Below are 14,289 nucleotides of genomic sequence, written 5' to 3'. Positions count from 1 at the left end.
ATTCTAAATTTGGGGTCAGAAGACCCAGGCTGAGTCCCAATTCTGCAAGTAATAACATATTTTACATTGACAATTCATTTCAGCACAGTTTCCTCATTTGTAAAATAGAGCAGTTTGACTGTATTATGATGTTTAAGATTTATCCTAACTCTAATACCTTGTGCTTCAGATTAAGATTTTATTGTAAAAAAAAAGAAGGAGCTGGGATATTGAGTCTTTAGTAAAATATATCATAATAATCAAGCTAAGATTATAATTTTCTAAAAGTCATGCAAGAATTGTATTTAGTCCCCCAAAATAGTGCCTAAATGTGTGTTTAAATTGTTAAATATAATGCCTCTCAAAAATGTTTTATTTGTTTCTTCTCAGGCCCCCGCCTCTTCCTTCCTTGTCCCATGGATGTAGAAGGTTCTAGAGTGTGGTTCATGGATCTCTGGAACTATTCTTTGATACCTTATATTCTGGAGGCAGTGAGAGAAGGTCTTCAGGTATAGTCTTCAATGGTCTTTACTACCTTAAAGAATAGAAAAAATAAAACTATTTTTACAAAGAGTAAAAAATTTCATTTCCCTGAGTATGTCTGGAAAAAAACTAATGACATTAGCTATGTAAATACAGTGCTAAAGTAATATCAACTAGTATACAGTACTTTTGTCTATTCTGGAAACAGATACATAGGAAAAACAGAAAACAACATTATTCCAACAACTGCACATTTAAGGCCAAGTTTATTGCCATGGGTGTTTATGGACTGCTTTATTTGGTAGTCAATTAATTGCATAGCTCTACATGTTAGGAGACAGCCATGATTTACGTGAGTTATCTCATAGCGATAAAGGGCCAAGGACCATGTAAATCATGACTGTCTTCTAAGATGTGGAGCATGTAATTAAATTTGAGTCTGAATCAACTCAATGGCAATGGGTTTAGGTTTTTTTTTTTTTTTAATTTCACCATTTATACACTAATATTTTGCAACAAGTAGTTTTTACTTGTAAGTTCCCTGTTTTTAGTATGCTTCATTGTTTAAAGTTTTTAAACATCACTTGCAAGATCCTTTAGTATTTTTAAGTAAATACTCTAAGCTCTAAAACATTTAGCCTTCTTATCTATGACATGGTAGTTTATTATCATCTCTGCTATTCCTCTTACATTACAAGGCCCTCCAACAAGCCCTTCTGTTTAGTCTTAACAAAAAAAAATCAAAATATATCATTAATGAGACAAACCTATTTTTTCAACAAGACGTCTTTTCCCTTTTTTCATAAATTTTGCTATTTCATTACATTGAAGTTGAAATTTTAATAAATTGTGGAATTGCAAAACTGAAGTTGAATCTCTAATATCTGTGTTGGAAAATCACCCAAGTTATTGTGGAAGAATTCAAACCCCCTTTTCAATAACTCAGCCAAAGTTTAATCAGTTTTTGCTTAAGTACTTCTAGCTCTGTTTATAACAACTGCTATTAGAATTAAGATATAGTCTATGTTTTCTATAATTTTAAAATTTTTTACTTTACTGTATGTAATAAATGATCATCTAGTTTTCTTCCTGTCACTTCTAGAAAACATAATATTCTGGAAAATATTCTATAAAACTTGTTTAAAATTAATATTCAAATGAAATTTTTTTCTCTAGTCTCAGTTTTAACATAATGTCATCTAAGTCTTTTCGTATGAAATTCTTCTAAATTCATATTTGTTTGCTAATGTATAGAAAGAAGCTTTTTAAAAATCCATAAACCTAATACCAAGAATGCTTAGCTTTCTCAGTATTCATTAAAAAACATGAGTTATTTGTTCTTCATATTTAAATCATCACTTGTAAAATAGTATCCTGATAATTATAATCTATAAAGCTTCTCTTTGGGCGGAATATAGTCACCTAATAATAATACCATTTTCTAAACTAAAACTGAGAGATCCATCAAAATTACTTTTGAAGAGGGATAAAAATGTCCCAAGTTTCTTGCGTGGTTCTAGAGGTTTAGTAGTAGGTTAATATGAAAGCTGCGTCAAGTATTGTAGGGGAAACTCTAGTACATGGGTGAGGAAAGAAAAAGTCTTTTGGTGGCTAGATAGTTCTCTTTGCTATTGAAGGATGTGCTAGCCCAGAAAAGTCCATTGGGGTGGTCCTTACATACTTTTTTGAGGAGTAAGAGGAAAAGGAAGCACTCGTGTCATGAACCATCCCATTGGGTCCACTGGTAACAAAGAATCTTGGAGGAAGAGGTGAAGAAGCTAAGCCTGGCAGCTAAAGTGAAAATCTGAGTTGAGGGGAATAGACAGATCCCCTTTTAGATGCAGGCTGGTGCTTTGGTGAAGAACCATATGGGGAATGCTCTGGGCCACATGCTGTAGTTAGAAAAAACACCGATGATGCAATGGATTTTGATTTTTATGGCAGTGATTCTTTCTTGTAATGTTGCAATCAATCCATCTTACTCAGAATATTTAGATTTCCCTTCCTTTAATTCTTTTTATGTAATATATATTTACCCTGAGATACAGAATTGGACATATTTAAGTTTTTATTGGTTGCCTCCAATTTTGCTGTGCTTGATGACTCTAAAAATCTGCCATCACTTGATTCTAGGCAATCATATTCTTATTTTTTTTTTAAACATAGTTAAGCTTTTTAAGAATTACACATTTCCTTCAATTAGATTAAGTTGTATGGCAACTTAAATTTTGATTTTTTGCATCCTCTATAAAGCAGATGTTCAACTGAGAGAAAATTTCCACTCCTAAACCAGAGAACTATTTAAAAAAAAAAAAAAAACTAATTGTTGCTACCCATGTGATCATTTTATGCATCTCCTAAGGAAATATGCAGATAGCAGTATCAGAACCCAGACTCCTTTTTTTAATCAAGGTTTCCATAGCCTCACACATTCCCAAGGCTGATCATGGTGCCAATGTCAACCACACAGAACACTCCACAGCAGGCCACCTGGAATCAAACATTCACCTGGAAACCAGCATTGCCTTTAGTGGTGGTCAGGGGAAAAGGGGGGTACGTTAAAGAATTAGTGGGCCCATGATATCTTCCTCCTCTTTTAACTTTTCCATCTGTACCATCTGTGACCTTATGCCTTTCTATAAAATCCCCTTAAACACTTCCTCCTCAGTGAGCTTGACTTCTAGCTTAAAAAGTTTTTAGTATTTCTTGGATTCATCTTCTTCCCTCTGCTTCACTGCCAAGACTATAATGAAGCTAGATCATCTCTTTTTATTGGGCTTCTTGCCTTCACATGAATCCTTTGCAAAGTTTATGCATCACTTTTGCATTGTCTCCTCTCTTTTATTGGTAGCCTTATACATAAGCATTTAAAAAGAGTTTTTACAGGAAATAATAGGATTATATAGATATATACAATCTTTATTTTTTTAAAACAGGAAGTTAATCTGAAGAAAAATGGCTATCAGAGAAAGTATTCTTATTCTCAAAGAAGTTTGGAGTTAATCAGACAGAGAAAAGAGAAGTCTCTTTTATTCATCATCTTTCAAAATTGCATTTTAGTAGCAAACTCTACTTATCATCTACCTGTTGTCATCAAGTTGATTCTGACTCATGGTGACCCTGTAGGACAGAGTAGAGCTGCCCCAGAGAGTTTCCAAGGCTGTAATGCTTACAGAAGCAGAATGCCACATCTTTCTCCCATGGAGTGGCTCATGGGTTCCAACTACCAACCTTTCGGTTAGCAGCTGAGTGCTTAATCACTGTGCCTCCAGGACTCCCTACCTATTGTCTAGCATGACTTTTTTCAGTCCTCCATAACTGACCTTTTATTCTTCAACATTGGGTTTTCTCTTGGTTTGTAAAATTATTAATAAAGATAAATGTGGGCAGTCACTTTATATTATTTAAAATAAACCTCCCCACCCACCCAAATACTGATCATCTATCCCAAATGTTCATCTTTACTTTGACTAGCCTTTGAGGATAAAGTGAGCAATATATACAAATATGTTTAAAATCGCAAAGATTGTTTACGAAAATAATCAGTTGCCATCGAGTTGATTCTGACTCATGGCCACCCTATGTGTGTCAGAGTAGAACTGTGTTCTGTACAACTTTTAATGGCTGATATTTTAGAAGTAGATTTCCAGGTCTTTTTCCAAGGTGCCTCTGGGTGAAATTGAGCTGCCAACCTTTAGGTTAGCAGCCAAGTACTTAACCTTTTGCACTACTCAGGGATGTCTGGAAAATTGTTTTAAAAAAAGAGAATTGTTTAGGGACACTTAATTCCCTTGAAAGCCCAGTGAAAACTCAATGTGCAAAGAAATCACTCAAGTAGTAGTGGCCTTTTTATCGAATATAAATGCATTGTATATGTGCTAAATATGTGATCAACTTTTAGATGTATGGGAAACGTGCACCATGGGAAGATCCCTCAAAGTGGGTGCTTGACACATACCCATGGAGCTCAGCATCGCTGCCTCAGGAGGGCCCAGCATTACTTCAGTTGCGACCAGAAGATGTTGGGTATGAGGGCTGCACATCCACTAAGGAAGCCACAACCTCAAAGCACATTCCACAAACTGAAACAGAGGGGGATCCCCTGGTAAGAAGCTGATGTTTATTTTTCCTGTATAATCTTGACTGCAGTGCGTGGTCATTAGTATTTCATCATTTGTATCAAAGACATTGGCTTCCCTAGGTGATATTTGAGACTGTTCTGGTATTGGTACTCAGTTTTAAATCTTTTACCTTTGCTTAATTTTATTGTGTGAAAAGTTTGAAAAAAGACCAAACTTATATGCTTAAAACTAGTCAAGCAATACTCTGAAGCCATATGGAATTCGGTGACACTAATAGGAAAATTTCTCTTATAATTCAGAAAATAGTATAAAACAATAAATAAATTCATAGAACAGCATGACTCAATTCATTGAGTGAAAACTGAATTTTGTTCTTAACTCAAAGAATGAAGAGTGTAATCTAATGAACACTGAGAGCTAAAGAATGTTGTACATATATTAACCAGTCTGACTAAATTTAGAAGTAGTCTTTGGTTCCTTACAGTAGTGAAGGAGAAAATGATTTGGAAATCAAAGGGATATACCTTGCCTTGCTCCCTTCACGAGAGTGTATGTTTTAATAAAAAAAAAAATAGTTTTGGATAATCTGAAAATATTAGATATATGGTATTATTGGGGGAAATAGGCTTTATTTTTTATATATTTAATGATTTTAAATATATTTTATATATTTATAGATTACTTTCTATACATTGGTATCAGATGCAATGCATTGGTCAGTTTACCATTTTATGACTAAAGAGATCATTGGACTTGCACAACCAATACAGAAAGAAAAGATAACAAAATAATGGCCATTATGTTACTTAAAACAAACAAACAAACAAAAAGTGGGGAGAGGGGAGGGATGATTAAAAGTCACAATCTATGACTATACTCAAGGATATAAAATGATTTGATGTTTTATGGTACACCCTATGCCAACAGCTTCGACATACATACATCATCATCTAATCTGATCATTCTTGACATTGTAGGTATTACGTGTGAAAAATCTGATAAATTTTCAAGATCCTTTCCCCAGCAAAATGTGCACAGCAGAAAACTGTGCATACTATTACAAAGGGTTCCATGAAGTCACTGAAGTATACATAGACTTCCTTGGAGTCCAGAGATTCCCTGTTGAGGACATCTGATCTAGGGTGTATACTCGTTAAGGGTCTGGACTTCAATTTTTTAATGGCTGGCACATAGTTAGAAATCCACAGTGAAGGTTTGAATCCAGCATAATTGTGAACATACAGTGAATTATTGCTATTAGAATGGTTAAAAAGTAATAAATACAAGCCTTAGCACAGAAGTAGGGATTATTTCATCTCAATTTTTCATAAGTCCCAGTTCTACACCTGCAAAGTGTTAATATACTACTAGTCTACTTAAGACAAAGACAGTGGTTTATAAGGTTAGTTATTTTTGTAACTCTAGAGAGTATGGGATCCTCGGGTGATGCCCTCAGCTTTCCCAATTGCCACATGCCGAGGTCAGCTAAACCTGCTAAGCACTCTTTCCCCTGGCTGTAAATACCCTTGTCATCTAGTACAGGAAAGAAATCGAGGGTCTCGCTGAATTGCATAGAAAAGTTCTTGCTTCCTAATCTGCTACTCCACTAAACAGTTCAGAAACAAGAGGTAATGATATCTAACATGTTAAGTGGCAAATGATTTATCATCAAAAAATAAATCTTTGAATTAGGCATATTCTGATTGAAAAATATTCTTTATTTGCTTTTATATCTCAGTACTTCTGTAATCACTGACATAGGCAAAATATATATTTGTAGTCTAATGTAAAGTAGAAATCTTAGGAAAGCAATTTAGTACTTAATATCAGAAATCTGTTTTTTAATCTGAACAGAATTGCAGGTTTTTAGCACATCTCACATTATTTAAAAAGTATAGCATGTAAATTAATTATTCAACAAACATTATTAAATATGTACTTAGGGCTAAGACCTGGCAATCAGGAGGTAAATATGATAACATTTCTGATCTGACAGTAATGTAGCAGACGGAGACATGTACCTATAGAAACTACAGTAAAATAATGATAGTGGTACATGCCAGATAAAGTTGTAAGTCAATTGTGGAAGTGATTAAAACAAAACCTCAAAGAGTGAGTGATGCTTCAGTCGGGTCTTGAAGGATGAATAGCAGTTTATCCTGTGATTGGATGGAGAGCATCCAAATTTAAGGAAACAGGAAGTGAAACATCATGGAAAACTATTGTAAAATGATTAGTTTATATATTTTGGAACCAGAGGGATGGAGGAGTTGAAGCTACAGAATCTGACAATTGCTAGACATACCAAGTCTTATTTATCCTTGTGGGACATTAAAACTTTATCACACAGATAATGGGAGTCACCAAAGGTTTTTGAGAAGGGGGTTTATCTAGTTAGATTTGCAATTTATGAAGATCAATTGGACAAATTGGAAGACAGAGGATGGAGTCTGGGAGACTAATAGACTTGTAAATACCAGGAATGATAAGCAGCTCACTAAAGTATTAGAATTGATGAAACAGATTATATTTATGAATATGGGTGTGAAGATGAAGCAGGAGAGAAGGGAGAAGGGAAAAACTTTCGTTGATTATTATCTATTACGATGACTCTTTTTACTTGTCTTTTCATTTTACTTAAAGGCACAAAGCAATACTGTGAGAAAGCAAAGTATTCAATTATATGTATTTATTAAAAATCTGGTGGCGCCATGGTTAAGAGCTCAGCTGCTAAGCAAAAGTTTGGCAGTTCAAATCCACCAGCTTCTTGGAAACTTTACGGGGCAGTTCTGTTCTGTCCTGTAGGGTATCTATGTGTAGAAGTCAACACAACAGCAACAGGTTTTTTGTTTTTTTTTTTTTGCGGGGTAATGGGGGGGTTTATTAAGAATCTAAGATTTGGAACTTATTCTAATGAAACATATCTATAATATGGCACCATTTTAAAAAAAAGAATACTTTTACCATACTTATTCAATTTGTATGCTGAGCAAATAATCCAAGAAAATGGACTATGTGAAGAAGGATGTGGCATCAGGATTGGAGGAAGATTCATTAACAACCTGCAATAGGCAGATGACACAACCTTGCTTGCTAAAAGTGAAGAAGACTTAAAGCACTTAATGATGAAGATCAAAGACCACAGCCTTCAGTATGGAGTACACCTCAACATAAAGAAAACAAAAATCCTCACAACTGGACCACTAAGCAACATCATGATAAATGGAGAAAAGATTGAAGTTGTCAAGGATTTCATTTTACTTTGACCTACAATCAACACCAGTGGAAGCAACAGTCAAGAAATCAAATGGCAAAGAATGTATTGCATTGGGAAAATCTGCAGCAAAAGACCTCTTTAAAGTGTTAAAAAGCAAAGGTGTCACTTTGACCTTTAAAGTGTTCCTGACACCCCCCCCCCAAAAAAAACAAAAACTCGTTGCCGTCGTGTCAATTCCGAATCATAGCAACCCTATGGGACAGAGTAGAACTGCACCATAGGGTTTCTAAGGAGCAGCTGGTAGATTTGAACTACAGTCCTTATGGTTAGTAGCTGTAACTCTTAACTACTGCCTCACCAGGGCTTCTCTACAGGGTCGCTGTGAGTTGGAATCGACTCGATGGCAATGGGCACCTGACCCAAGCCATAATATTTTCAATCACTTCATATGATGCAAAAGCTTTACAATGAATAAGGAAAACCGAAGAATTGATGCTTTTGAGTTATGGTATTGGTAAAGAATGTTGAATTTACTATGGACTGCCGGAAGAACAAGCAAATTTATCTTGGAAGAAGTACAGCCAGAATGTTCCTTAGAAGGGTGGATGATGAGACTTCATCTCAGGTACTTTGGACATGTTATCAGAAGGGACCAGTGCCTGGAGAGGGATGTAGTAAAGGAGAGGGTCAGTGGAAAAGAAGAAACCATCAGGGAACTGGATTGACACAGTGGCTGCGACATGGGCTGCGACAGAAATGATTGTAAGGATGACACAGGACCGGGCAGTGTTTCATTCTCTTGTACGTAAGATCATTCTAAGTCGGAACCAACTCGATGGTCTAACACCAGCAACATTTTTATACCACAAAACATAACATTTGACAGTCAAGTGATTTCAAATATTTGTTGCTGAGATGGAATTCTAAATCCTTAGATCTCATTTACCATTTCTGCTCTTAGTAAATCAGGAGTGTTTTAAAAATCATAGCTTTTTTTTTTTCAAAATCACCTTCACCCATGTGCTTGAATACATGGCCAACTATTAAGAGGGAGGGAGAAATAGACAAAAGAGAGGCGGGAGGGAATATAAATGCAGTGGAGGATGTGTGTGTGTGTGTGCATGTGTGTGTTACAGAGAGCCAGAGATAGAGAGAGGAGAGAGACTGTTGTCCATGGAGACATTTGGCTTGCTGGGTTTGAGAGTTTATTACCAATCACTTCCATATCCACATTTAGCCGATTTAATAAATTCCAAGTTTTTGACCAAAACTTCTCTTGAAAAATATTCTCCTGAATAATATTAAAATAGCTTTAAAATAGGCTATCACCATAGCCTTGGTCAGAAAACCATTCTTGCTGAAGCTAGTGCTCAGCAGTTTACCATTCATTTCACAAGCATTTATTAAACACCCATTTTATCCACACAAGCACACAACATACATACCTTAACATATATCCAAGCAATCTTTTTAGATTTCTCAATTCTATTGAACCAGAATCTTTATTTCTCTAAGGTGGAAAAGAAAAGACAACTTGGGTTTCTTTATAAAATAATAAAATTAATAGGTATTAAATGATATAGGTTATTACAATTTATAGAAACTCTTTATAAGAAAACAACTCTATTAGGGTCATGTAGATACAAGCTGATTTTTCTTTGCTTTCAAAAACTGTTGAACCATTTATCCACAACGGTTTTTAAACAATCTTTTTTTTTTTTTTTACTTCCATCTCTGACAGGGAAGCTGAAGATCCATCAAAATCTGAGCAATGTGACTGTATTTTATTTAATAATACATAGTAATGCTTGCTGCCTTTCTCCCCAGGTGCTTTCCCGCATATGTCCCTTTTACTAGAACAAACATTACCATTCCCCTAGAAGCCTGGGAAACATAGACAGCCGCTATTGTTCCAGAAGGTGGTTTTTGTTTTCAGTGATAGATCAATCATATTTTAGCCCGAAATTCAACAACAAAAAGTTGACAGTGATTCTTTCCTTTTCCCTCTTCTAACACTCATGGTCTGCTTCATTCAGTCACCTCCTCTCGAGGTCAGCTCCTAAACAGCAGATGGTGTGCTTGTGTGCAGCAGCTGGCTTCATTCCACTCCACCCCCTCCTTCTCTCAAGGGGCTGTGTGTATGCGCGCCTGTGCACGTGTCTGTGTGTGTATGAACATCCACGGCTTTCAGTTGTCATTCAGTGCTTTCTGCTCCTAAAAAAACCCCATGCTTTCTGCTCCTAGCAGCCAAAAAAGCTGGGAAGCTTGCCTCCCCTCCAGCAAGGAGCCCAGATGTCCAGCTGTGTTACAGTTTCCTTTCCAGTCTCCCTGCTGGAGCGGCATTCATTCACAACCCCAAATAAAAGAGTTATCTAGAGGCCCTGTTTTGTGCTTATGGTTTGGTGTCATGATCATGCCTGGGAAGAACAGTCTAGGGGCCAGGAGCAATGAGTGAATATCTAAAATTGTTTTGCCATTTCACTTGGGCAGTGGGATAAGATGTTCCTCCGTGTGGCTCAGGGCCTTGTTTTTTTATGGGACTAGCTTCACTGCATCACTGCCTACATCGATGTCTCTTTTTCTTTCTTCAGATGAATATGCTAATGAAACTCCAAGAAGCAGCCAATTACTCGGGCACACAAAGCTGCGACAGTGAAAGCACCAGCCACCATGAAGACATTTTGGATTCATCTCTTGAATCTACCCTCTAAAAAAAAAGAGGGTGAAAAACGTTAGGGGAAAAGACAATGCTTTTTAAAATAAAATGTTTAAAAAGTAAGGTATTTTCACTAAACCACTGCCAGTATGAAAGCACCCTGTCAAGGCCCCCGACTCAGAGTTGAGATCTACAAAGAGGCAGGAGAACTAAGTCCGAACCACCAAGATGCTAAATTGAAATGGAAGCTTACCTTTATTTTATTTCTAGGCATTTTTATATCCACAGGATGACATAAGGCTCCACTACTCAACTGGAAAGGATCCTAATGACAGGGCAACTGAATAGATTGCACATGGGATAGCCAAACTGGAATTTATTTTTTCCTCTTTAAAAGTTTACAATGCAGGCCTTTATTTTTATTTTATTTTATTTTTTGTCCCTACCTTTGGTTTCCTCTGAGGGGCTGTACTCCCCATGCAGGGTCCATTTTTCTGATCCACCCAATCTCCTTTGTGCCACATGGTGCTGGTCACAGGGCTCCGGTAGTGTTTGTGTTGTGCGCTCCCCCCATTCCAAAACGAATCCAAGAGGCCCGTCCTCCATAAGCACAAATGGAATTGTGCAACTACCAGAAAACACTACTGTGACAAGCTGGATAAGTGCCAATTTAATTCTTAACTGCCATGTTCACTCGATGTGCTCCACCAAACTTTTTGTGTATGAGTCACAGGTTTTATAAGGTTGTTTTTACCACAGTGGTCTTTTAAACCACCTGCCCACACCCTTACCAAGAGTTTTATACCAATTATTAGTCAACACTGACAAAAGGCTTTTTTAGGGCTTTATTTGTTTGAGCCTTTTCAGTGAAAGAAGGTACATTTCCTATGGTGCTGTCTCACTGCCTTAAACCAGATTTCTACAACAATTTAACAGTTGTTTTAAATCCTAAACCATCAATAATTTCCACTGTCTTTTCATTTACAAACAAGCGACATCAGTTAACATAGTAGCCTCATCTCTGTAAATCTTTTTTCTTTTGTTTGTTTGTCTTTGAAGAAATGGATAGGAGAAAGATCAGTATTTTTACCTTGTGAATAGATTGCTTTGCCTATCCTCCAAAATATTCAGATAACTCAGAAACCCACTTTGATCGTCACTTCCAAGCTGAGACATGTGGCTAAATTCCATCCAGTTCTAGGTGAGAGAGTTTCAGAAGGTGAGAGATTTTAAATTCTTATCCAGCCGAGCTGGAAGTACCAGATGCAGCATGAGCACAACTATTTGGCTTTCCTTCCCTATTCTTTTTTTTTTTTTTTAATAGTTTTGATGCATGTTGTTTTGATTGCTATTGTTGTACATGAGAAATTCAGCATTAAAGAACACTGAAGCAGTGAAGTCGCTGTGGAAGACAAAGCGTTTATACTGTAAAAGAAGGTTAGATTTGCACAGTCTACTGGGTGGGTATTGTAAATAATACTTTTTAAAACTTGCACAAATCAAATGAAACACACAAAAAATGTATTTTATCCTGTTGGTGTTAATGAGGTGTTTCACTTGCTGAGATTTCCTGTACGTTGCAAACAAATACAGAATGCAAACCCTCAAAGCTGTTATTATCTGGTGTGTTTGTCCTGTATTTACAGTTGTTATGACTATGCAGGAGCTATCAGTGCTAGAGTGAGCATGCTTCGAAACTGTACATGAAGCCAGTACATTTTTGGAAGAGTAAAACTGTCTGATAGTACATCTGTCATGGCAGGCTTTAAAGAGAGTGCATGAAAACTGATCAGAGTCATTGGAGAAGTTACCACCACACACAGAGGACAGGTTTTAAACTGATAAAACCCAAGGGCTAGGCCATGGTGTAGACTCGTTCTATGCATGTGAAAATGTGCTACCTTTAGGACGTGTAATTGGTGCTACTCTCTGTGACCATCATGGGTCAGTTATTATAGAACAACAACAACACAAGACATCTGTGCAGTTTTCAGAGTGTCACTGAGTCTATAGGTTCTCATACGGTGCTATTGCCCTAGGGAAAGCTGAACTGAATTTATGCACATAGAATTGTCAACCTGACTTTGAAGCCTCAAACATGGATCAAATCTGTTGTGAAACATCGATATATGTAGCTGGATGAGTGACTAATTGCCCTTGTATGATATGTGATCTAAAAAATTGCTAATCTCTCCCTGCCATTTTGAGAAACATGATCCAAACATGAGCATAAACAGAACCTCCTGCAATACATCCCAGTAGGTCCACCTAGTTTACAACTTAAACTAGTTTGTGAAACATTTGTCTGTATACATTTTATATTTTGTACATTTTTGATGTAACATATCATGTAAATAGACAGAAACAGTGAGATAAATCATCTGAAAAGTTTTGTAGTCTTTGTAAAGCCCCAACAGTAAGTACTTGGTGTCAATGGACTTACCTGGATGATGTATTTTCTATTGGTTTATTGTTCCTCTAGCTTGCAAACCAGCTTGCATATATTTTTTTGCAAATGTGCACCCTGTATCTGTCTAAATTATTACTTTACCATTAAAGTGGAATTATTTATTGACAACAAGGTGTGGAGTCTATATATGGAGAAAAAATGAGCAATTATATACCAAGAAGTGTCAAACTTTAAAACTTTTTTTTTTTTTTTACTAGTAATATATGAGTCAAAATCACTCGACGGCAGTGTGTATTAATATCAATAGGGATATGAATTTATATTGTATATACTTCATAAACAAGGGTATCATAACTTTCAAGTAAATAAATAAACTCAAGTCTATTGTTGTTGGGTGCCACCAAGTGACCAAATGTACAAAAGAACAAAACGCTGCTCAGTCCTGTGTCATCCTCACAAATGATAAGTCAATAGGTATATCTTGAAAATCTGAATAGCCTACTGAAATGCTTGATTATAAGTTAAGAATTAACATAAAGTAAAATGTTGATGGAAACCCTGGTGGTGTAGTGGTTAAGTGCTGCGGCTGCTAACCAAAAACGGTCAGCAGTTCATATCTACCAGGTGTTCTCTGGAAACTCTATGGGGCAGTTCTACTCCATCCTGTAGAGTCACTATGAGTCAGAATCGAAACATTGATAATTTGGTTAGTTGAATCAACTCATTAAATGTTTCTTTGTTTTTATTCTTTAAAGTCATTTTTGACCTTTTAGATCTAAAGAGCATTTTAAAGAAGAATCGCTCTTTTGTTTGTTTTGTTTATTTTTGTTTGTTTTCTCATAGAGGAGAGTCAAAAAAAAAAAAAAGGAACACCCTTTAGAGTTAGGATTTTTTTTTCAAAGTATCTTGGGCATCTCTTCAAACCTAGTAACTTGAATGTATATTTGGTTGCTATAAATAGGGTCTTAATACTAAAAGCAAGTTTTAATATTAACAGCAGGAAATTGAAACAGTTGTAAAACAAAAAATGTATTAGTTAAAATGGACTGGTTATCAATAATGAGTTAAAGTTGGTGCATTTGTTCCTTCATTCACAGCTTGGAAGATGCAGACAATTTCCACAATTTAGTTTGTCCATATAAACTTTGAATTAATACATAACTTGAGTGCAGTTCTGACACACGCAGTAACAGGTTGCATGAGTGTGAATCCCAATTCACACTTCTTTTCTGTGTGACCTTGTCCAATTTTCTAAAACTCTGTGTGCCTCACTGCCTCACCTATAAATTGATAATACTAGAGCCTACCTCTCACAGATTGCTATTAGGATCAAATGAGTTATTATATGCAAATGATTTGAACAGTGCCTAGCATTTACAAAGCCTTCCATAAAATTTAGCTGCTTTAGCCACCATCTTATTATAAGATAATAATTAAAAAATAATTGTATTCTGAGGCGGAG

General features: G+C 36.0%; 1 protein-coding gene across 1 annotated transcript in view; it reads left to right on the top strand.

Annotated features, from left to right (window-relative positions):
* Positions 1-12,946, top strand: part of NAV3 (neuron navigator 3) — a gene marked incomplete at its 5' end in the record, with an annotated part of 304,732 nt that extends 291,786 nt beyond the window's left edge. The window contains 3 exons of the mRNA XM_023559140.2: positions 370-488; positions 4,364-4,567; positions 10,353-12,946. Of these exons, the coding sequence (XP_023414908.2) occupies positions 370-488; positions 4,364-4,567; positions 10,353-10,472 (443 nt within the window). The remainder of the gene's footprint in view (positions 1-369; positions 489-4,363; positions 4,568-10,352) is intronic.
* Between the last annotated feature and the right edge of the window lie 1,343 nt (positions 12,947-14,289).

This window comes from Loxodonta africana, chromosome 4, assembly GCF_030014295.1.
Source record: "Loxodonta africana isolate mLoxAfr1 chromosome 4, mLoxAfr1.hap2, whole genome shotgun sequence".
Lineage (NCBI taxonomy): Eukaryota > Metazoa > Chordata > Mammalia > Proboscidea > Elephantidae > Loxodonta > Loxodonta africana.
The sequence above is the reverse complement of the archived record's forward strand: the minus strand, read 5'-3'. Positions and strand labels throughout refer to the sequence as shown.